Source organism: Girardinichthys multiradiatus, chromosome 7 (assembly GCF_021462225.1).
Source record: "Girardinichthys multiradiatus isolate DD_20200921_A chromosome 7, DD_fGirMul_XY1, whole genome shotgun sequence".
NCBI classification, from domain to species: domain Eukaryota; kingdom Metazoa; phylum Chordata; class Actinopteri; order Cyprinodontiformes; family Goodeidae; genus Girardinichthys; species Girardinichthys multiradiatus.
Window position 1 is genome coordinate 48,201,802 of NC_061800.1, and position 24,217 is coordinate 48,226,018.

Consider the following 24,217-nt stretch of genomic DNA (forward strand, 5'->3'; position numbering starts at 1 on the left):
TGGGTTGGGGGGGGGGGCCGGGCCGGGACCGCCCGGGTCTGGGGGGTGCTGGCGCTGTCTGCCTGTCTCTGCCACAGGAGGGAAGGGGACCATCTCCTGGGTCCGAGGGCTGGTTGCCCCTAGGGGGTACCGGCACCTGCACCTGGGAGTATAGAGCATGCATGGGGAGTGTGAATGAGTGTATGACGTCCATTGTTGTTTGTCTTTACGTTGGGTGTGAGTGATTTTATGTGTATGCATGAGGGTGGGAGTGGGTAATTGTGACTGAGTGCCTGTTTTTTTTTTTTTTTTGTGACAGGTTGGGTCTTGGACTGCTCCCTCTCCTGGATCAGCTTAGGCCCCCCCATCTTATGGGGGGCCTATTTCCTCCCTGCCATACTACCTGCCGGTGGTTGGAGTCTTTGCCCGCTGGTGTACTTGTGGTTCTCGGTGTCCGGGACCGGGTGCTTTGGTGTGTGCTGGCTCACTTCCGGTGGCTGCTTGCCGGGGCCTGGTCCCCTGGGCTCTGTCGGGCCTCTGCTTGGGGGGTGGTGTGTCCCGGGGTCTTGGGCCTCTGGGTCCATGGCTGGATCTACTCGGGCGTGGACGGCTGCCGGCGGGGCCTGTGGGCTTGTTGCTGCGGCTCCCTGGGGCTTCTGCATTGTCACTGCTGGGTGGTTCCCCTTCTTCTCTGGGGGGGTTGCGGTAGTCCCGGCGGTGGTTCTCCTGGGGTTCCTGTGCTTTTGGGGGCCTTTGGATGTCTGTGGCTCGGATCTCCTCAGTGTCCGTCCAGGGACCATGGGGCAGGTCTGTGGGTCCTCACACTCGCTATTGCATATTTTTGTGGAGAAACTTTGTATACAAAGCGCGTCCACACTCATACTCACAGGTGTTAAACTTCAGGTGTTGACAGATACACAGATGTTCTATATTGGGCTGCACCTCTCACTAAGTACATTTTACATTCATAAATACCGTGTACTATTTTGTTAAAAAAAAAAACAGCTGTAGGTGTATAAGCAAGCAGGGTGTAATCTTGTATTCTCTTCATCCTTCTTTCTCTCCTCCACTCTTTCCTTCCTTTCTCCCGTTTTCTCCTTTTGCCCCATCTCTCTCTTTTTCAAGCTTCCGTTTTCCTTCTCATGTCCGTAACAATTTAAATATTCCCAAAGAAGTTTATAATAAAGTTTCTTTTATAAATATCAAGCAGAGCTTTAAAGCATTAGCTGTGATGCTCTGCTTGTGAAAATAAATCTGTTGGGCTCCTTCTTGTCACTCAGACAACAATTCTGAGATACTCTGCCGGACAGGACACGGTAAAAAACAACAACAACAAAAAAACTAATGCTTAAAAAAGTATTTTCAGTGTTTTGGGGCTGATAACGGCTTTGTAGCACTTTAATGAAGTTACATATTTATACTCTATATAATAATATAATGTAGACTGGGTAATGTAAGTACTTTATTTCAAATGTGGGAGGTTTTCAATTTTTAGCTGATCATTAAAGTATTGTGCAAAAACAGTTCTCTTGGTTATAATGGAGACTTGATTACTCCAAGATGCCTCTCTTTCCTGCAGTTCTAAAGATGTTTCTATGATGTGGTGAAAGATAAACTTGGATCCTCATCCAGCTTGGTTTGTCACACTTCCAGTTGGTTTAAATTTGTTAATTAGCGCTCTGGTTGTTGATATGGACAGTGTAGGGCAGCAACAATTTTTAAAATATGCCTTTGTTTCACAAACACAAGCGAATTTTCCTCAAAGCTTAACAAGGATGTTGGTGGTTCCAGTAGTTGTGGTAGCAGTTTCTCACGCATCATTGTTAGGATTTTCAGTTCCAGTAGAGGGCGCTGCAGCACTAACTGCCATGCAGTGTTGATCAGAATCCACTTTCCTGAACATATCTGATATTAGGTGTAATGATTTAAAGGCCTTGATTACTAATAATTATTAAGAGAAAACATGACGAAGAAGGAAAAGTTTAATTCACTTTGTGAACTAGGCTTAATAAAAATTATAAAAATGTAACAGATTTTTCCAAACACATATTTATCCAAACAACAAAATTGACGGTGAAACCTGTTGCTACAGGATGAGGAGGCAAGTAGGATTAGTTTGGAGAATGATGCATGCCCACTAGTACCTCTTGAAACGATGCCAGTTATGGAGTGAAAGAAATGGAAAGATCTAAAAATTAAAAATGAAACGATTATCTGTACTCACAGGGTTTGATCTCTGGTGAGGCAGAAAACAACACCCATTACTTTTAGAAAGAATTATGATCAAATGTGTAAAATAGTAAAAGGAAGATAATATCTAATATATACTAGCATTTACAAACATTTCTCTGGCAACGTTAGATATACAGTGAAGCAAAAGTGGGAACTAGAAATGAATGTTGTCATTGAAGATGGGGAACAGGAGGAGATTTGTGAAAAGGGTTATGGGACCACCCATAGTCCATGGGTGGAAAGCATTTGATTGGAAATTAAGAACGAGTTTCTTCAAAATATCCTCCAGCACATCAAAATATGACAAAAGTGTTACAAATTTATGCTGGAGAAACTGCAATCAGATTGGGGACCACCCTCACATTTTTTGGGATTGCCGGATATTGATCTCATTCTGGCAGGGAGTCCAAACATAAATTATATATTGGGTTGGAATCCAGGAGGAAATATTGAGAAAAGGAAAGTCCAGTTATTATGGATTCTTCTACTTGTGGTGAGAAAAGTGATAACCCTGTCCTGGCTTAAGCCCCTGCAGATGTGTATATAATGGAAAAGATAACAGCAAACTTCATGTACGACTTGACATTTTTCTGAGTGCTTGGATCCCGGCTCTCTCCCAGTTTGGATGGCCAGCCAGATGAGAACGTAGTAATGGGTCATAAGGAGATGTGTTGACCCTTTGTCTCTGTTATTTTTGCTAAGGTTTTTGTTGCTTCAGATATTCTGTGCAGAAAGGCTTTCTTCTGGTTACCTCAGAGCACAGGAAGCCCAAAAGCAAATGTGAGCTCACAACAATACATCACAAGCATCAGGGCATAACTTAACAACTGGTTTAAGGTGTAACAGATCTATGGTAGACATATTTATCATTTGTTTTAAAACAATGTAGATTTTTTTATTATTATTATTTTAGTGACAAATTATTGGGTCATTCTGTTTGATTGGGCCTGTAAATCTATCCTTTAAAAGTATCCTTTATTCTATCCAATTTTATTTTGTAATAGTGGTAATGAAGACAAAATAATGGAGAATGGAATGTATGGAAATGCTGTGTTTATGACAATTAGATTATTGCATTAAATGCCGGACAAATTATATATTTTGTTGAAATCAATTATTTAACCAACATATTATATCGTGCCAACATTCTACACTCTGTAAAAAATGATGTAGCAGTCATGGTTATTGGTTTTATACAGTACATTTGCATATACCCATCAGCAAAATCTGTAATTTTGGCAGATCAGTACAGTTATTCAGATTGATAAATTTATACAAAGAACAGATTTTTGCCAGATACAGAAGAAGAATGAAATGGAATAAGTGCTTTGCTCTGATGGTTTTAATATGATGACTGTTTTTGTGAAATATAAATTAGTTTATGTAGAGATGTGAATTTATTATTATCATTATTATAAGGCTGATTAGGACAGCTGCTCCATGGTTACCAGAAATTTCTATCTACACGATAAATATACAAAAAAGCCCAGGTTAGTTTTTTTCATCTGTTTCATTTATCTTTGTTATTTAATTTAAAAAAACAGATGTTTTTAAAAAGGAATCCATCTAAATTGAGCTTCTTCACAATCACGTCACAAACAAATCAACAGATCCATCAAGTGGTAGAACTGTGACACTGCAGGACATAAAATCATTCATTAATCTACTATACCTGTTTCTTCCATAGTGGGTCGTGGGGAAGTTGGTGTCTATCTCCAGCCGTCTACGAGCGAGAGGTGGAGTTCACCCTAGACAGGTCGCCAGTCCATCGCAGGGCAACACAGAGACATGCAGGACAAATAACCACACACACACTCATTCACACCTAAGGGCAATTTAGAGAGACCAATTAACCTAACTGTCATGTTTTTGGACTGTGGGAGGAAGCCAGAGTATCCAGAGAGAACCCACGCATTCACAGGGAGAACCTGCAAACTCCATTCAGAAAGACCCCTGGCCGGGAGTCAAGCCAAGGACCTTCTTGCTGCAAGGCAACAGTGCTACCAACTGCGCCACCGTCTACTGCCGCTAATTCAATTCAGTTCAGTTCAAAAATACTTTATTCATTAAAATTAAATGTTGCGTAGCTCATATTATGCAGGTTTGTTCAAAGAGCCGTTGTCCTACTGTAGATCGGCAGAAGCCTCTGACTAAAGACACTCTGTTGTTGTACGACAGTCTCATGAAGACTGGCCCGGATTTGGAGGAGCAGAAGACTGCCTTCTCTATTCACCCAAGCTCTCATGGCTGACACGCCATTTCAACATAACTTGGCCGTCTGGGACAGTAACTCTGGACAAGCAGACCGGTTTGGTGGTTGACAGGGGTGTGTGTTTCACCTACAGGGGGATCACACTCCTCAGCCTCCCTGGTAAGGCCTACGCCAGGGTGTTGGAGAGGAGAGTCCTGCCAATAGTCGAACCTTGGCTTTAGGAGGAGCAGTGTGGTTTTCGTCCTGATCATGTAACACTGGGCCAGCCCTACACCCTCTACAGGGTGCTGGAGGGTTTATGGGAGTTTGTCTAACCAGTCTACATGCGTTTTGTGGACCTGGAGAAGGCATTCGACTGTGTGCCTCGTGGTACAGTGTGGGACTGCGTTCCAGGAGTACGGAGTCTGAAGCCCTTTATTAGGGGCCATCTGTTCAAGCAGAACAGGAGTTTAGTTCACATTGCTGGCATTAAGTCAAACTTGTTCCTTTCATGGACAAGATTTCTAAGTGAAGCCAAGGGCCGGAGGGGGTATGGTTTCAGTGGATTTCATTCCTCTTTTTTGCAGATGACGTGGTCCTGCTGGCTTCCCCTAGCCAAGACCAACAGCATGCACTGGGGCGCTTCACAACAAAGCACGAAGCGGCGGGAATGAGGATCTCCCCGTCCAAGTCTGAGGCCATGGTTCTCGACAGAAAAAGGGTGGCTTACCCTCTCCAAATTGGAGGGGAGTTCCTGCCCCAAGTGGAGGAGTTCAAGTATCTTGGGATCTAGTTCACGAGTGAGGGGAGAATGAAGCAGGAGACCGACAGACGGATCGGTGCGGCTGCTGCAGTAATATGGAGTCTGTGGCGGTCCATGGTGGTGAATCGCCACAGAGATTTACAGGTCGGTCGACGTTCCTACCTTTAACTATGGGCAGGAATTTTAGGTCATGACCGAAAGAACGAGATCCTGGATACAAGGGGTCCAGGAGGTCATGCCTCCATAAGTTGTGATAAATGATGCACCAGAATATTTAAACTATTTTTATTTTATAATAATATTTAACATGTCCTTGACCTGTAGATTGGGATTTCTTTATTGAATGTGAATTAAAAGCGAAGTGTGTGCAATCCATTGTTGTTTTTACTGTTAGCAGCCTGAGTAAATGACAAAGAGAAATAACTAAGGTAATTAATTCAAACATGTTGTTAAACTCTCAAAAAATGATCATAAACAGAGTTTACTCATTCTGTCTGATGAAAGTTGCTCCTAAACTCACAGAATCTTTGCTCATTCAGTGTCTCTTATAGAGGAATCCAGATAACTAGATTTTTCCTGTTTTTAATCAGATTAGATCTGAAAACCGAAAATATTTTGTTCACTTTATTTTTGTTGAACTAAAATAATGTTTTATCACTGAAGAACTTGTTGACTTCCTGTTGTGGGCGGAGATGTACACAGGTGGGCACAATTGTCAATAAAAGGCCACAGGTTGCTCGAGGTTTCGCTTCACCCAGGCCAAAAGAAAACTGAACGCTGTATTTGTTCTTCCTCCGTTTGTTACCGGCGTTTCCAGCCCTTTAAAGATGAAAATGTCAACATCTACATTGCTCACCCTTGCAGCCATCAAAGACACCATATGGACCTCCAGAAACGTGTACCCCACCTCTCACCCAATAACTGCTGGATAAAGCCTCCAGCCCCCTATTAACCCCTATGGATGGAGGAGTCTTTTTGGCTGCTCAGGTATTCATGGATCACCGCAGCAAATCAGTATAACATTTACAGTTTCCTGACACAACTGAGCATCAGAGTCGAATCCACCATTTCAAAGACGTGGACTTTCCCTGCTACACCATGAAGGGCCTCTCAAAGCTCTAAAGACAAGCTGTCATATTCATGGAGGTGTCTGCAGGTTCGTGTGTGTATATCTCCTATACTACCTGTCAAAAGTTTTAGATACACTTTCTCAATCAATGGGTCTCTTTATTTTCATGACTATTTACATTGTAGTTTCTCACCAAAGGCATCAAAAGGATGAATGAAGACACATGGAAATATGTAGTAAACAAAAAGTGTGAAATAACTCTAAATATTTTTATATTTTAGATTCTTCCCTTTGCTCTGATGACTGCTTTTGCTCTCTTGGCGTTCTCTCCATGATCTTCATGAGGTGGTCACCTGAGATGGTTTCCAGAGAGTCTTGAAATAACTTCCTAGACGTTCATTGAGAGAAGGTCAAAGGTTAATATTTCAGTCATCACAGCATAGGGCGGCTACTTTGAGGAATCTAAAATATAAAACATATTTAAAGTTATTTCACAATTTTTTCCTTGCTGCTTAATTCCATATGTGTTCATTCACAGTTTTGATGCCTTCAGTGAGAATCTACGGACAATGGAAATAGTTATAAACATAAAGAAAACCAGTAAATGAGAAAGGCGTTCTAAAACTTTTTACTGGTAGTATACTTCCTCTCATTCCACAGCAAATCATCACAACTTATCTCCTTTCTTCCCAGGGTGTGACCAGCAGGTTTAACCTCACAGCTGAAGTTCATTAAGGCTCATCAGAAGGAGCGGGTTCCCTGGGGCAGATGCCAGATTGTTTTGCTCACATGAGTGGTAATCAGGTTCTCTTCTTCTCAGTCTCTAACATTCCTGGAGTTCTTTGCTGTCACTCCTCAACAGAAATCAGTTTCCTTTGTTGATACTCAGCACTTGGACTGCAGGAAACTGCTTTCTCGTTCCCCGTGTTAGTTTAAAGGTTTCTCCTAAAGAATCTCCTCACTTCCTCTCAGGCTGCCCTGAGATTACAAGTTACATGTTCTCCTCTTTAACTCATCGCTCACTCACCTGCCTGTCCACCCTCCAATGTTTCACCGATCCACTACTCCAACATGGACCAGAAGGACAAGAGAAGACAATCACCAACTATATACCAATCTCCTGCCAACCTCAGCCTCTGTGGATATACTCATCTCCTCTGCACCAGTAAACTTTTCTAAAGTTGTGCATAACTGTTATGTATGTACGACTGAAGTTGAATCTAACTGACCATTAAAGTTGGTGATTTTTAGCTCTGCCATGTGAATCCAGCACCACCCAACTACTTCCCACAGGAGGGAAAACTTTCTTTCTCACAGTGAATCTGAGGCCTTCTGAGCATCTGGCAAGTTCTCCAGTAACCAGCATGTCACACATAAACCAACACTTACCCACAATGTGTGAGCAGACCTGTGGCCACCTGTATCTGTCCATCGGTCAAATACCGACAGCACAAAATCTGGAATCACAGCTTATGGAGGATCAGTTAAATCACAAATATTTGGGATATTTAGATTTTTTAGGGAGAAAATAAAAACTAAACTAGAAGGTCTTTTTATTTTGTCCTTTATGCCTCCATTGCTCGGTGCCTCACAGCGATGTGATGGACTCTCATGTCTGGGAGGAGTTGTGGTCCAGGAGAGCAAATCCAGCTATGTTGGAAAATTATTATTCTATACAGCCCAAAATGGTGATTTTAGTGATTACTATAATGAAACACATTATATAGATTAACTGCACACTAACTGATGTTTTCAAGCCTTTATTTCTGTTAATTAGGATTTTCTGCTTACAGCCTAATTAAAACGTAACATTTCAGATTAGAATATTACACCAGACCAATAAAAAAGATTTTAAACATCTACTTTAAATGCCCATACCATGCAAGCCCTGCAGGTCTGAAAACAAACAGGAGGGTTGATAAATGACTTTCTTGAAAACATCAAAAATGTTGTTGGTAACCTCAAACTTTTATTTAGAATTGATCAAATTAAACCACTGTAGATAATTTAATGACTTGTTACTAATTGAAGGAATTCTTTTAAGTTGGAGCTACATTTTCTTTTTAGAGTGCAGCAATTATTTGTAAAATAAATTGAAACAAAACTTGTCGAATCCACAGCTTGATGTTCTAAACTCTGAATCCACTGTGATGCATCCATTTTAGTTTCATTATGATTCATTGTGGGATATTACTAATTGACTTATAAAAATCTAGCATTTTGACTTGATTTATCTGACATAATTATTTAAAGTGGGTCAAGAATTTGTGAAAATGTTTAAAACATTTCTAAGTCATATTGTCATAAAAGCAATACGTTTCTCTATGAAAAGATACCATTAAATAAATGAAACTAGGAATGAGACGCCAACATCCGATTGGTTAAAATCCACAGCAAGTTTACACCATTTGTATTGATTAGAGCTGTTAGCTCCACCCACTGTCTGATAAAGAGGGCTAATAATAAAATGAATGCTCTTTGTAAACAACATTTGAAAAATATGCGTTTCATAAACTATATATACTTCTTTCCAGTTGTAATAAATAAATAAATGATGGCGCGTTTAAGTAAATATATGTTTATTTTTTGAATTATAGCACTTTCTGACCTCCATACTCTCAAAGAAATAAATGCCAACACCTTAAAATGGTGCAGGAATAAACAAATCAAGTTTTTTTTTTTTTTTACTGGGTGTTTAGATGCTCTGCAGCTTCTCTAGAATGAAGGATCTAGATGGTGTGCTGGTGAAAATTGTCCCAACAAAGACATGCGTTCCCCAGAGGGAATGTCGGATCACTCTGCAGCAGCCCAGGTCCTCGATGTGGAAGCCCAGCTGAGAGTATCTCTCATCCGTTTCAAACAGCGTGTTGTTGGTGTAGGAGCCAAAAAACGCCAAGCCAGAAGAAGGGTCGATGAAGTCAGCCCAGTACCCTTCTAGCTGCAGAGCCAGGCAGATCTCCTTCGCTCCATGAACAAACTTCTCCAGCATCTGCTCCCTCTCCTGCTCCACATCTGTGCTCCACGAAGTCATATCGTTCTGGGTCTTCTGGGTCACCGTGATGATCATCATGTCAGAGGAAGGAGCCTCAGGAAACATAGAAAGGAAATCTTTCCTTAATAATTCAGGGCAGGAGAGTACGGCACACTCCACCCTGGAGTCGGAAAAGGAAAGTTCAGATGGAGGAACCTCCTGGGAATCATCTCCACTGATCTGGAAAACCCGGAGCTTATTTCTCCTGTTGTGCTCTCCATCTCCCTGCAGGGGGCAGTGTATGTCCACTGGATCAGACAGGTGACGGTGATGGTCCAAGAGGTCCGAACCGGCAGGGTTCTGGTCAGATCCAGTTGGTCTGACTGTGACCAGACCAGAGTTTCTTACAGTGCGAGGTTCTGCTTCAGACATGGATCTGCTTGCAGCCATGCTGTGAACCAACACACTGATCCCGGGAAGGTACCTAACCAGCCTGGTTCTGCCAGACAGAACCGGACTCAGACAGGCCATTCTACCGAACCTCTGCCTGCAGAAGAATCCGTGTTTCGTTCCGTTTTTTCAGCGTTTTTCAGTTCAATAACAAAAACTCGTTGCGTCCTTGTAAACTCACATTCGCACATGCGCATTTCCGACCTACTTCTTCACTCCAGCATTTTACATTCAGTTGGGTTATTCGCCCTCTAGCGGTCTGGAGCATAAACTCCTCTTTTTTAACTTTGAAGCTTGTGTCATTCTGCCCATAAATAACCTTCATGCACAAAACCTAAGAGACAGCAGCGCAGTACAGTAACGATGGGATCATAAACATGTAAAGTGTTTGCATAAAGTAAAACATGTAAGGAATTTAAATAAATTAACACGTGTATAAGGGAACAGATATGGCAAAAATTTTATTAAAAACAATAAAATAAAAACTAAAATGTAAGCATTACTTAAAACGACGGAAACGTTAAAAAGCTAGTTTAAAATCAATATCTTGGACATGAACCGATGAAATAATCTTTAGACATTATGACTGAGCAGTAATGTTTTTAGCCTAGAAGTAGGAACGAACCGTTTCTGCACATCTCGGGTTTTCAGGCATGTTTCCAGAGCTCAGGAGCATCGAAAGTAAATGCTGCTTCCTGTTGACAAACAGAGAGCCAGCGCAGCAGTTTAAAGACTGGTGTTTTATGATGAACTAGCTGGCTGCCAGGGTGATTTATTAATTTATTTATTTATTTCCTGGAGACCTGTGTATGGCCACTCATACTGAGACCATCTGTCCGCTACTTTTAAAACCGTCCGTCTTTAACACACCTGTGTCCAAATTATGTCCTCAGGCGTCATCATATTCTGGAGAGACCTGCTACGGAGCCATTCATTTGATTCAGGTGTGTTGGAGCATGCATAAGGGTAGCACAGAGACTGGGGTTCGAGACATCCCTCAATCCCCAAAAAGATGGCCAATCATACTAAGACCGGTTGTGCTGCAGATTTCCTCCTGTTGAAGACGACTAATTTCTCTCTACTTTTGCCATATGCTTGCTCAAGACTGGGCGGTGCTTGTTAGAAAAATATGTATACAAACAGCTGGACTATTAAATAAAAATCCTTTCATTGGTTGGGATTATATGATCAACTGAATTTGACTGCATGGTAGAATAATAAAGGGACTGAGTTGGACTGTATGTAATAGGTTTGCATGAGTGGACAGAACTGGACTTATTGGATCATATAGTTATTTGATGTGGCACTATATACATGTTAATTCTATTGAATTAGACTGGACTGCACGGTGATGTGGCGGCCAGCATTGTGGGACTGACAACCTGTCCAGATATAAAGTGTCATATATAAAAATTATACAGTACAGACCAGACGTTTGGACACACCTTCTTGAATATTGTAGCTTCACACTGAAGGCATCAAAACTATGAATTAACACATGTGGAATTATATACTGAACAAAAAAGTGTGAAACAACTGAAAATATGTCTTATATTCTAGGTTCTTCAAAGTAGCCACCTTTTGCTTTGATTACTGCTCCGCACACTCTTGGTATTCTGTTGATGAGCTTCAAGAGGTCGTCACCTGAAATGGTTTTCACTTCACAGGTGTGCCCTGTCAGGTTTAATAAGTGGGATTTCAAGCCTTATAAATGGGGTTGGGACCATCAGTTGTATTGTGCAGGAGGTGGATACAGTACACAACTGTTAAGAGGAGACTGTGTGAATCAGGCCTTCATGGTAAAATAGCTGCTAGGAAACCACTGCTGAGGACAGGCAACAAGCAGAAGAGACTTGTTTGGGCTAAAGAACACAAGGAATGGACATTAGACCAGTGGAAATCTGTGCTTTGGTCTGATGAGTCCAAGTTTGAGATCTTTGGTTCCTACCACAATGTCTTTGTGTGGCGCAGAAGAGGTGAACGGATGGACTCTACATGCCTGGTTCCCACCGTAAAGCATGGAGGAGGAGGTGTGATGGTGTGGGGGTGCTTTGCTGGTGACACTGTTGGAGATTTATTCAAAATTGAAGGCATACTGAACCAGCATGGCTACCACAGCATCTTGCAGCGCCATGCTATTCCATCCGGTTTGCGTTTAGTTGGACCATCATTTATTTCTCAACAGGACAATGACACCAAACACACCTCCAGGTTGTGTAAGGGCTATTGGACCAAGAAGGAGAGTGATGGGGTGCTGCGTCAGATGACCTGGCCTCCACAGTCACTGGACCTGAACCCAATCAAGATGGTTTGGGGTGAGCTGGACCACAGAGTGAAGGCAAAAAGGTCCAACAAGTGCTAAGCATCTCTGGGAACTCCTTCAAGACTGTTGGAAAACCATTTCAGGTGACTACCTCTTGAAGCTCATCAACAGAATACCAAGAGTGTGTGGAGCAATAATCAAAGCAAAAGGTGGCTACTTTGAAGAACCTAGAATATAAGACATATTTTCAGTTGTTTCACACTTCTTTGTTCAGTATATAATTCCACATGTTAATTCATAGTTTTGATGCCTTCAATGTGAAGCTACAATATTCATAGTCATGAAAATAAAGAAAACTCTTTGAATGAGAAGGTGTGTCCAAACTTTTGGTCTGTACTGTACATGAGACAAAAAATAAAATATAATAAAACCTAAACAAGCAACAAGTTAAACAGAGCTTTCATCAAGTGTTCAAGCTCACAATTTTCTGAGTTACTAAAATAAAAAATAATAACTTTGAGTTTTACAGAGTTTACAATATTTGCAGCATAGAAAAAAATAAGACTCAAGATCACTCTAAATCTTTTTTTGTTACATCACAGCAAAAAATAAATGTGGAGTTGTTTCTGATTCTTTTATTGCAAAACGTGCAGCAGCCAGTGGTCTGTAAATTCAGCTATGATACATTTCACAGGAAATATGTCAAAATTACAATGTAATTCTCCTGCTTTATTAGAGATGCAGTAGTTTCTGCGTGTGTTGCCTGTCCCATTATGGCGGCGACGTTGACGTACGACTCTGACGCGTTCGTGAACCGGATATGGTCTGATGGGGGCGGGGCCTAACCCGGATGCTGAAACTGCAGCGCTCTGCCGCTGCTAGCTCCGTTAAACTGTCTGTTTTTGGCTTTAGGACAGAATGTCTGCGCAGAATTTAGACAACAGCGAAGATGTGAGCGAATGTTCAGCGTTGAAGGAGGAAATGAACAGAAAGGTTCGTTAAAAACGGGTTCTGACGGTTAACACACAGGAGGATTAACACTAAATATGTATTAATATTCAGGTTTGGATATTTTACATGAACCCGTGGTTGTGGTTTGGTCAGCTGTGTCTTTATTTTGTAGGTAAAGGAGCAGAAGATTATTGTGGACGAGCTCTCTAATCTGAAGAAAAACAAGGTGAGCAAATTCTGAACCAGGTTTTCACAAATTTAACATTCTAGGTTTTAAACTAGAGCAGATTAATGACGTTCAAGGCAGTGAAAAGGTGGAGTTGCTCGTTAGCCGTTTATCAAACCGGACGCCATCATCTGAAGCTAACTTCAGTTTGGTTCCGGAAACTCTGGACCCGCATGTTTAGGTGCTTCCCTCCTTCTACACCTCTGCCTCCCATCAGGTTTGATCACCTGATGGGAGGCAGAGGAGGTAAAGCGTTTAAATCAGATCCATCTGAAACATGGAGGCCACAGGTGTGTGTAAAATGATACTATTGTGGAAGTTATTTAATCTTATTACTCTGATCTGACTTGTCCACCCTTGTCCAATGATTGCTATTATAAAAGGACCAGACTTTTCATTATTTCTGTTTTCAATCTCAGATTAAAAACATGTGATCCAAAGATTGAGAAAATCACCATGAGCTGCTAATAAAAACAGAGTCTAAATGTAGGATTAACCAGGCTAAAACCGGGTTAGATTGGATGTGGAAAAGAGAACATCAGAGTGGAAATCATGTCCTGCTTTCTCCACCAGCTGCAGGATGAATGTCCAACTCTTTACCTCCCAGTCAAAGGGCCATCGTCACCCTGACAACTGACCCGGGTTTCTGGGGCTGAATCCTAGAAGGGTTCCAGGAGGGACAACAAAAAGCAGCCAATGAAGGCATAAAGGAGGTCAAAGGGCAAAGTTCTATGTGCTGAACTCAGTTCTGGTTTGGGTCATATGAGCTGGAATGAACACTTGTTATATTTTCAGATGTTCCTAACTTAATGACTGAAGTCTTCATTATCTAGAGAGGAAAACCTGGATCCAGGCACATGTTCAAAGGTGGTCCAAAGTCTGAAAAGTTTAAATGGATCAAATGTTTTCTTGTTTGATTTCCTGCAGAAAGTTTACCTCCAGCAGAGGAACAGCAACATCTTCTTCCTGGCAGACAGAAACCAGACTCTGAGTTCCTGTAGAAGTAAGTAGGACCAGTTTAAACTTCTGCCTCTGATGGAGATGTGATCCTGACGTATACCATGTGTTTGCAGAGGATCTGGATTACATGAAGAAGGAGCTGCAGGATCTGTGACGTCACCGCCACCATGTGTGGCATCTTTTGCCTGTTGAGTCTGTCTGCAGCTCAGTCCAAGCAGGACAAAACAATCTGGGAACATCTGCGGAGAAGAGGACCCGACTCGAGCCGGGACGTCACGGTTACAGGGACAGACTCTGGTTATCGGTGCTCATTCTCCGCCCATGTTCTTCACATGAGGGGCCTCCTCACCCCTCAGCCACTTCAGGACGGCGCTGGGAACGTCCTGATGTGGAACGGGGAGATCTTCGGAGGCCTGCCTGTGAATCCTGAGGAGAACGACACCACTGCTGTCTCTCAGATGCTGGAGTCCTGCAGAACACCTTCAGAGATCCTCTCGGGCCTATCGGCCATCCGCGGGCCGTGGGCGTTTGTTTATCACCAGAGGGTTGAAGACTTCCTCTGGTTCGGGAGGGACTTCTTCGGCCGACGGAGCTTGCTGTGGAAGTGCGCCTCGGAAACGTTGACTCTGACATCGGTGGCAGCTCGGGCGTCGGGGCCCGATCTCTGGAACTGGACAGAAGTCCCAGCAGCTGGTGTGTTCAGGGTTGATCTGAAGGAGTTTGCACGAACTGGTTCTGTTTCACTGGAGATGTTTCCGTGGGATCATGCCGGTAATCCCACAACCAGTTTGGAATCTTTTCCCAGTGACTGCAGGATTGTACCAAACCAAGCTGGTCTCATTCTCTCTTCCCCAGTTTGTCCTTTAAATGTGTCACTTCCTGCTTCAGTAAGTAAAACAGAACTGCACCCAGAATCCCGTTTATCTGTTGGGGACCTGGAGAAGCTGCTGGCGGGAAGAGAGCGACCGGATCAGGTGAGGCATCTGATCCAAGTCCTCAGTGAGGCTGTGAAGAGACGAGTTCAGTCTCTGCCTTTCAGACCACAAGAACTCTCTTCTTCTCCCAACGATTCTGCAAGTGTTGCTGTACTTTTTTCAGGAGGGATCGATTCGATGATCCTGGCCGCTTTAGCGGACCGCCACATTCCCAGTCATCAGCCGATAGATCTGCTTAACGTTGCCTTCAAACTCCAGGAGCCAAAAAAACACAGCAGCTCTGCAAAGAAACTCGGGAACCACAAAAAGGATTCCCTGGACTCCAGGAGCGACCCGACAGGTTCCCAAACATTCGGCCCCTTCGACGTTCCGGACAGACTCACGGGAAGAGCCGGGCTGGAGGAATTGCAGCGCTTGAATCCAGACAGGCATTGGAATTTTGTTGAGATCAACGTGACTCAGGAGGAGCTGCAGAAGATGCGTCAGGAGCGGATCTGTGATGCGGTCCATCCTCTGGACACGGTCCTGGACGACAGCATCGGGTGTGCCGTGTGGTTCGCTGCGAGAGGAGCCGGAGCCGTCGAGGAGGACGGCGGTCCGACAGCCTTCACTTCCTCAGCCAAGGTGAACGTCCAGCTTCACGCTCCATGAATGAAGCTTTGTGGCTGTGCAAAAGTCTTGAGTCAACTGTCATTTCTCTTTCTTCCTTTAAAGTAGAGATGCACCGATCAGGCTTCTCCTTGTTCAGCAGAACATGTGGGTTTCACCTGCATGTTCTGATTCTTGTTTTTAATTCCAGAACCACAACAGATGAGAGAAAAAATGTGCTGCTGTTTCTTTGATTGTTTTGGATTCAGCAGAAAATGGAGGATTTATATAATTATCCCCATTTATGCAGCAAAGCTGAGCGTCACCCGATTTCTCTTTATTCCACTCAGGAAAGTAGTTTTGATGAATAGGGAACAAAAAATCATATTCTGCAGAACCGAATGTTGGTGCATCTTTTAATTTATGGTGTTCTTGACTAACATCTCTGTCAAACTGTTTCATTTACCACAGTTTGACAGACAGGAAACATGTTTTAGGAGCAACGAGGTGAATCCCAAGGAGGAAGTGTTGACTTTCTGTTAAGTGTCTAAAAGTCAAGTTTTGAAATGCATTAATATTAATATGAAATGCAGCCAAGCTCTTTAGTAGGCCTTAAATCTGTACGTTGGTTCATCGTTTGTTCTGCTGTCTGTCTCTGGATGATGAATTTGGGAGTTAATGTTGAGAAAACTACAAACCCCATGATGCCTTAGAAGCCTTCAGTCAATGAACTCCGCCCCTTTAGGGTTAGATCATGTAATACTAACGTGGTTGTGTTTTCCTCTCATCGGAGAAAAGAGTAAATGTTAATGAGCTGCGGCTTTGATCACAGTAGCTGAGGAGGTAGAAGACGGTGGAGAAGATCAGTCTGCTGTCCTCCTCCATCTGTTGGAGGCTGGAAGCAGAGAAACATGACATCAGATACTGATGCTTCCAGTTCTGTGGTTCTGAGGAAGCAGGCCAGGTTCCTCAGACATTCTCCGCCCTGGTGCTCAGGACCGTCCTGCAATGTTTTAGGTGTTTCCCTGCAGCTACACACCGGCCTTAAAGGATTACCTGGCTTCTGCAGCCTTGGTGGCCTCCTGGGGGAGCAATACAACCCTGTTACTGCGGTGTGGTGGAGCAGGGACGTGTCTAAAACATGCCGGTCCGTGGGCCCTGAGGACCAGGGTGGAGAGAAAAGTCTGGAAACCTGAAGCGAGGTTTGGCTGCTTGAGAGGATGTAAAGAGATGACGGATGAAGCAGGACTGCAGGCTGCTTTATTCTGTTTCTGAATCCACACGGGCCTCCTCATGGTCCTTCCTGTGTTTCTACATCTACCTACCTGCAGGTAATCCTGACTGGGATCGGAGCGGATGAGCAGCTGGCGGGTTACTCCCGTCACAGAGTCCGATTTAACACGTCTGGACATGAAGGACTCCTCCGGGAGTTGTCCATGGAGCTGAGCAGGATATCCTCCAGGAATTTAGGCCGGGATGACAGAGTGATCGGTGACCACGGGAAGGAAGCCAGGTAGGGTTCCCTGTGGGTCGTCTTCCCTGAAAGACCTCCACATAGTCCGGAGAAGTCGGTAAACCCGTTGGGCTTCGTTCATTTGTCTCTTCTAATGGCTGCCAAAGAAATATTGTGGTTCAACATGTTGACCAATTTTTTTATGAATGCCATTATTAACAGGAAAACATGGTGGATCTTTTCTTTCCAGAACTAAGTTGAAATGTTGAGGAAGAACAGCTAGAATTTGTGATTAAATATAGAGAATAAATCAGAACTATTTTCAGTGTGATTCTGAAAGCAGGTTTGTTCTCTTCAAGTTGGCCTCAGAGAGAAATTATTTCTTTGAATAAATCTGGTTTTAACATGAAAAGTTAGAACTCATATACAGGTGCTTCTCAAAATATTAGCATATTGTGATAAAGTTCATTATTTTCCATAATGTCATGATGAAAATTTAACATTCATATATTTTAGATTCATTGCACAATAACTGAAATATTTCAGGTCTTTTATTGTCTTAATACGGATGATTTTGGCATACAGCTCATGAAAACCCAAAATTCCTATCTCACAAAATTAGCATATCATTAAAAGGGTCTCTAAACGAGCTATGAACCTAATCATCTGAATCAACGAGTTAACTCTAAACACCTGCAAAAGATTCCTGAGGCCTTTAAAACTCCCAGCCTGGTTCATCACTCAAAACCCCAATCATGGGTAAGACTGCCGACCTGACTGCTGTCCAGAAGGCCACTATTGACACCCTCAAGCAAGAGGGTAAGACACAGAAAGACATTTCTGAATGAATAGGCTGTTCCCAGAGTGCTGTATCAAGGCACCTCAGTGGGAAGTCTGTGGGAAGGAAAAAGTGTGGCAGAAAACGCTGCACAACGAGAAGAGGTGACCGGACCCTGAGGAAGATTGTGGAGAAGGGCCGATTCCAGACCTTGGGGGACCTGCGGAAGCAGTGGACTGAGTCTGGAGTAGAAACATCCAGAGCCACCGTGCACAGACGTGTGCAGGAAATGGGCTACAGGTGCCGCATTCCCCAGGTCCAGCCACTTTTGAACCAGAAACAGCGGCAGAAGCGCTTGACCTGGTCTACAGAGAAGCAGCACTGGACTGTTGCTCAGTGGTCCAAAGTACTTTTTTCGGATGAAAGCAAATTCTGCATGTCATTCAGAAATCAAGGTGCCAGAGTCTGGAGGAAGACTGGGGAGAAGGAAATGCCAAAATGCCAGAAGTCCAGTGTCAAGTACCCACAGTCAGTGATGGTCTGGGGTGCCGTGTCAGCTGCTGGTGTTGGTCCACTGTGTTTTATCAAGGGCAGGGTCAATGCAGCTAGCTATCAGGAGATTTTGGAGCACTTCATGCTTCCATCTGCTGAAAAGCTTTATGGAGATGAAGATTTCATTCTTCAGCACGACCTGGCACCTGCTCACAGTGCCAAAACCACTGGTAAATGGTTTACTGACCATGGTATCACTGTGCTCAATTGGCCTGCCAACTCTCCTGACCTGAACCCCATAGAGAATCTGTGGGATATTGTGAAGAGAACGTTGAGAGACTCAAGACCCAACACTCTGGATGAGCTAAAGGCCGCTATCGAAGCATCCTGAACCTCCATAAGACCTCAGCAGTGCCACAGGCTGATTGCCTCCATGCCACGCCGCATTGAAGCAGTCATTTCTGCCAAAGGATTCCCGACCAAGTATTGAGTGCATAACTGTACATGATTATTTGAAGGTTGACGTTTTTTGTATTAAAAACACTTTTCTTTTTTTGGTCGGATGAAATATGCTAATTTTGTTAGATAGGAATTTTGGGTTTTCATGAGCTGTATGCCAAAATCATCCGTATTAAGACAATAAAAGACCTGAAATATTTCAGTTAGTGTGCAATGAATCTAAAATATATGAATGTTAAATTTTCATCATGACATTATGGAAAATAATGAACTTTATCATAATATGCTAATTTTTTGAGAAGGACCTGTATGAGGCACCTGTTATTAAAATGGACGCATGTTTTTTCTCCATCTGAGCCTAAAACTCAACGAACATTTTTCATTTCCTGCAATAAGTCTGATTTTTCTTTACAATAAACACAGTTTTTGTAGATTTTTCCCGGCCCAGACCTGAGGTGTGAAACATTGGCAGCAACGTTGATTCTGATCAACTTTAAAAAAGGAATCAGATTTACTTTTTCATCCTTTATTTGTAATTCATGAACAAATCCACACCTACTGGATGACAGCGTACCACGAAACATGGAAGAAAGAAGTCTGTCCTGTTTTCTCTGCAGGTTTCCCTACTTGGACGAGGACGTGGTGAGTTACCTGAACTCCCTTCCCGTCTGGGACAAGACGGACCTGTCTCTTCCCCGCGGCGTCGGTGAGAAGCTCCTCCTGAGGTTGGCGGCGAAGCAGCTGGGCCTCGGCCAATCAGCTGTCCTGCCCAAGAGAGCCATGCAGTTCGGCTCGCGCGTCGCAAAGATGGAGGACCGCCGTGAAAAGGCTTCAGATAGATGCAGGAGACTCCTCACGGGGCAGACCATTTAATGATGGGAAACACTTTTTACAGTCAGACTGATCTGTCTGAATCATAAAAAAAATCTTTTTTTATTAAAAGATTTCTTCTAAATCATGTAAGATTTGTCATCCTGAAGTTTTTCCTTAAAGTAAAGGTCACATTCCAGGTAAGACTGCAGGTTTCCGACATCAAAACGTCCAGAGATTTCATGAACGTAAACCGGTTTCCTAACAATGAAGAAACGACATGTATGAATGTGGTTCTGTTGTATGAACGGATTCAGAGCGAACAAAGAACCCGACTAGATCCCTGATCTGGGTTACCTCAGAACGAGCCAGGACACAAAGTTTCCAGGAGCGTCTTTTACTTCAACTGGAGCGTCCTGATGAGTAAAAGTTCGGAATGAGAATCCAATGAAAACACGGAGATGTTAAATCGTGACGTTAGGATTCATTTTACCTTCTTTTCCTCCAGGAAAGTGTCCAACAGAAGAAGACTTCTCTTGGAGAACACGTAGAAACACGGGCACTGAAAGAACAAACATGATGATACTCAGCATCCATTCAACGGTTCCTTCAAACCACAAACTCAGATTTACTGGGATTTTATCTGACAGAGGTTCCCTAGAGAACATCGGAGAACATCCAGCATCATGATCACCAAGGAACACAGCAGACAGGTCAGGGAGAAAGTTCTGGTTCACTTTAAAGCAGGGTTAGGTTCTACAACAACATCCAGAGTTCTGTTCAATCCATCATCAGAACATGGAGAGAGGATGGACCACCTGCAGACCTACCAGGACATGGACGTCCACCTAAACTGGGTAAGGAGAGCGTTTAGCAGAGGAAACGGTAACTCTGGAGGAGCTGCAGCTCAGGTGGGACAGTCGGTCCATTCCTCACTAGATGTTTGGAGAAAACCAGACACCTCATACCAACCGTGAAGCGTGGTGCTGGGGGGAGGCCTGACGTTTGGGCCTAGTCAAAGTCCACACTTCAGTCTGATTAAATGCTGTGGTGGCTGAGCAGAAACCTCAATGAACCGAAGCAACGTTCGAAAGAAGAGCGGACCAGAACTTCTCCACATGGATGTGAGACTGAAGTGAGAAGCTGCTTCTCTGATGAACTCACTGCTCTCCTTGACTCCGTCTCTGAAGGCCGAGGTTTCTCCTTCATGCAGAGGACGCGGAGATCATGGTCCACCTCCAGTATCCCATACTTCTGGGTTTCTGCAGAGCAACATGAACAGAGTTAATTACTGGTTGTGAATACTGGGTAACTGGGAAGCCATGGAGCTCACCTTCATCCCTGCACTGGTATGAAAGCACCAGGCAGCTGTCTTCACGCCTCACCTGCAGCTGAGAAACCTTCTCTGTAACTTGAGCCAGGCTGAAGTCCTCCTTGAAGAGCGTATCTCTGCAGAACCAGGTCAGAAACGAGCCTGAAATCCTACAGAACCATGTTTGATGGTCTGGATGTAAAACGAGAAGCTCACCCCCCGACGACGAGCACCTGGTCCTGGATGTAGAAGTGTTTCACAGCGAGCTGCAGGCAGGCGACGGCGCCGAGACGCTCCTGAGAACAACAGCATTTGGTTCAGTGGAAACTTTGAATCTGGGTTCTGGTGTTAAAATTCTGTTCATGTTTGATTTACTTCGTTGCTTCTGGTCCGATCACTGAGGACCCGGACGTCTGGAAACTGTGCGGCCCATTCTTCAAACGCAGCCTGGTACACAGCGTTGGTCTGTGGAGATCAAGAGATTCTGCTGAAATATCCAGAACTCTCACTAGAACCTGTTAATGTGCTCTACAGAACCAGGCAGTCCAGTTTACAGCCAACATTTACAAAGGGTCCTAAATTCAGATCTGATTTAATATAAATGGTTCTGGTTCTAAATGATTCCAGACAAGGTCCAAATGATCAGATTCAATTTTATTCAGATAATTAGTTTCTGAAAGCCCAGCAGAACCCAATTAAAACTCAGATCAGTACATCTGTCAGATAAACTGATGCATTTGATACGGTCCAACTGAGCCAGAACATTCTTTAAAAACGGATTCAAATTCAAGCTGACAAGCAGCCCGAGTTCCTGAAGAGTCGTTTAGCCTCAGCACAGTCCGATCCGGTCGGGTTAAAGTCCAGTTGACTCAGGTTCAAACCCACTAACTGGAGGTCCATCTCAAATCAGTACAGTTGAGTTTAGAGATCAGTCCAAACGGCAGCTTGTTTTACATGAACCCGGGTCCAATAAGTGGTCCGTCTCTGGACCTCTGCAGCACCAGGTGTCATGCTGAGGAGCTAAACCCTGCAGGACGAGCTGGACCACAGTCCGATCTTTGTTTAAATCTGGAAGTGACAGAACCTTCTCTGCTGCCGGGCCCAGACTGCGTTGTGTGAAGGAACCTTCTCTGCTGCCGGGCCCAGACTGCGTTGTGTGACAGAACCTTCTCTGCTGCCGGGCCCAGACTGCGTTGTGTGACAGAACCTTCTCTGCTGCCGGGCCCAGACTGCGTTGTGTGACAGAACCTTCTCTGCTGCCGGGCCCAGACTGCGTTGTGTGACAGAACCTAAGTCAGAGTTTCTATTTTAATTAATTTAAATAGAAACCCACATGTACCGGTCCAATTCACTCCGTCTGGAATATAATCCAGCTGAGTGCAAATTAAAACAGTCCAGTGTTCAGTATTGGGTTTCACTGCGGTTCCGATACGACCACCTTTCATGGATCCTCACCAGGATTATTCGACACTAATGGCAGATAAAACTTTTCTTCTGGAATCTTCCTCTCTATCTCCACCCAGAACTATTCTTCCTCACATCAACCAGAACCCAAAGGAGAAGAAAATCATTTTTAAAAGTGGACTTTGGTTTCTTCTCCATCCGCCCATCAGACGTCAAGATGTTTCCTCATCTCAGATCCTGATGTTTCTCTCCTGCTCCCATCCCCTGAGCTTCCACCTGCATGATGACAGGACACCAGTACCAGTACCTGCTTCTTATTTGGGTTCTTGTTGTGAGCTTTAGATGGAGATGAAGAGGGAAATGGTTTTCTGTAATCCTGTCCAGGGTTGAGTTCTGGTTCCTCTGGTTTTTAAGCAGGACTCCGTGTAATGAGCTTTACTGACCAAAGAAGCCTTAAAATCGCTCTTTGTTCTGTTTTTACCACAAAAACGTTCCTCAAACAACGAACTGGGTCCAATAGAATCTCTAATTGGAGTGAAACGGCCCAGTTCAAGTTTGAAGATTCTTCTTGTAGTAGATGTTTAACTAGAACGGGTCAAAGGTTGACTAGAGTGGGTAAAAGCGGCGGAATCATTCATTTATGCCAAACGTTCATTCCAATTAGTATCAGGAGAAAAGGTTCATTAAACTCGGATCGGTTCTAGTTAGGATCCGATTCAGTCCGGTCGTGTGAACAAGTTCTGTATTTAAAATTCAGTTTGATCAACAAAAACTCATCGGTTTTTGGTTCCTACCACCACATAGATCCCGTCCACGGTTCCGGACCGGCTCAGAGCCCTGATCCAGCGGGTTATCAGCGGACACTGACCCACCGGCAGCAGCGGCTTCGGTACCCCCACCAGGTGAGCGAACCTGCCGCTGCTGTCGGAGGAAACATCCCTCTGCAGTCTGGTTCCGTACCCGGCGGCGAGTATCACGGCTTTCATTAGAACTCTGACCCGAGATCTGAGTCAGGGTTCTGGTACCAAGTCCACCTTAATAACTGAGTCAAAGTTCCAATTCTTCTTTGTGTTTCGCTGGAGGTTTGGAAAGAGCTTATTGTGCCACTATCGCCCCCTGCTGGAGGCTCAGAAACGGAACAAATAAACTTTCTAACTGGTTACAGAACATCTACCGGAACAAATCAAGCTGAAAACTGCAGATTATGAATAATTCATTTTCAACGACTTTCATTTAAATTAATCCTGATTTATTCTTTACTTCATAAATCCATCTAAAACTATTTGAATTTGTCCTGTAATCTTTTAACTCTTATCCTCTTATTTTTATTCACCTTATAATTTTTCTTCAGCAGCATTGAAGCAGTTTTTCATGGTTGCACCATCCATGTTCCAAGCCTCACCTGTGGTCTATGGATCATTCCTGGAACAGCGAGGTTCCGGCAGGACTGGAGGTTTGGAAGACTACCAATTATTCTAGAATTGCGCTGCTCAAGGTGGTAGCAGGTTGGAGTAGCTGTTACATTATTTTCAAGAACTGTCTTCAGTCAGAGGCTTTTTCAAATGTGCTGTAAGACAGACCGCTACAGGAGATCCTTCCTGCCCACAGCATCTACAACGGCTCTTTGAAGAAACCTGCAGAATATACGCTACAACATTTAATTTCCCTTTGGGATTAATAAAGTATTTCTGAATTTGAATTGAATGGGAACTCCTGTGGGTTTTATTTCATGGATAAAGTTGGAACCAGAAGATCTTAGATGTTTAGTGTTTTAATTTCAACTTGATAATTCATTCAGATTTATTCCTGCATTTCATTCCAAAACTAATTCTTTCAACATGTTCCTCTAGAGGTTCAGGTGTTAACATGGAATCGACACGCAGGACAGGACCATAATGGTTTCAGGACAGGAAGCCAGTCCAGCTGTAGGT

At 43.6% G+C, this 24,217-nt stretch overlaps 4 protein-coding genes and 1 long non-coding RNA gene across 5 annotated transcripts; 2 read left to right on the top strand and 3 right to left on the bottom strand.

Annotated features, from left to right (window-relative positions):
- Nucleotides 1-8,796: 8,796 nt before the first annotated feature.
- LOC124871529 (methylmalonic aciduria and homocystinuria type D homolog, mitochondrial-like) lies at nucleotides 8,797-9,875 on the bottom strand. The gene has a single exon (XM_047370901.1). The coding sequence runs from the start codon at nucleotides 9,734-9,736 to the stop codon at nucleotides 8,930-8,932; it is 807 nt and encodes a 268-aa protein (XP_047226857.1). The 5' UTR covers nucleotides 9,737-9,875; the 3' UTR covers nucleotides 8,797-8,929.
- Nucleotides 9,876-12,705: 2,830 nt separating this feature from the next.
- On the top strand, nucleotides 12,706-14,310 carry LOC124871739 (ASNSD1 upstream open reading frame protein-like). The gene is made up of 4 exons (XM_047371254.1): nucleotides 12,706-12,911; nucleotides 13,042-13,095; nucleotides 14,023-14,098; nucleotides 14,169-14,310. The coding sequence occupies exons 1-4, from the start codon at nucleotides 12,837-12,839 to the stop codon at nucleotides 14,207-14,209; spliced, it is 246 nt and encodes an 81-aa protein (XP_047227210.1). The 5' UTR covers nucleotides 12,706-12,836; the 3' UTR covers nucleotides 14,210-14,310.
- On the top strand, nucleotides 14,223-19,723 carry asnsd1 (asparagine synthetase domain containing 1). The gene is made up of 3 exons (XM_047371251.1): nucleotides 14,223-15,614; nucleotides 16,910-17,091; nucleotides 19,378-19,723. The coding sequence occupies exons 1-3, from the start codon at nucleotides 14,223-14,225 to the stop codon at nucleotides 19,631-19,633; spliced, it is 1,830 nt and encodes a 609-aa protein (XP_047227207.1). The 3' UTR covers nucleotides 19,634-19,723.
- On the bottom strand, nucleotides 19,647-23,376 carry zgc:136439 (uncharacterized protein LOC678627 homolog). Its single transcript, XM_047371252.1, has 8 exons — nucleotides 23,081-23,376; nucleotides 21,258-21,347; nucleotides 21,099-21,178; nucleotides 20,904-21,019; nucleotides 20,735-20,832; nucleotides 20,064-20,132; nucleotides 19,928-19,986; nucleotides 19,647-19,831 (listed from the first exon to the last, which is right to left on the bottom strand). The coding sequence occupies exons 1-8, from the start codon at nucleotides 23,270-23,272 to the stop codon at nucleotides 19,711-19,713; spliced, it is 825 nt and encodes a 274-aa protein (XP_047227208.1). The 5' UTR covers nucleotides 23,273-23,376; the 3' UTR covers nucleotides 19,647-19,710.
- On the bottom strand, nucleotides 21,522-23,074 carry LOC124871740. The gene is made up of 2 exons (XR_007039105.1): nucleotides 22,049-23,074; nucleotides 21,522-21,966 (listed from the first exon to the last, which is right to left on the bottom strand). It is a non-coding gene; the product is annotated as an uncharacterized LOC124871740 (long non-coding RNA).
- Nucleotides 23,377-24,217: the final 841 nt, after the last annotated feature.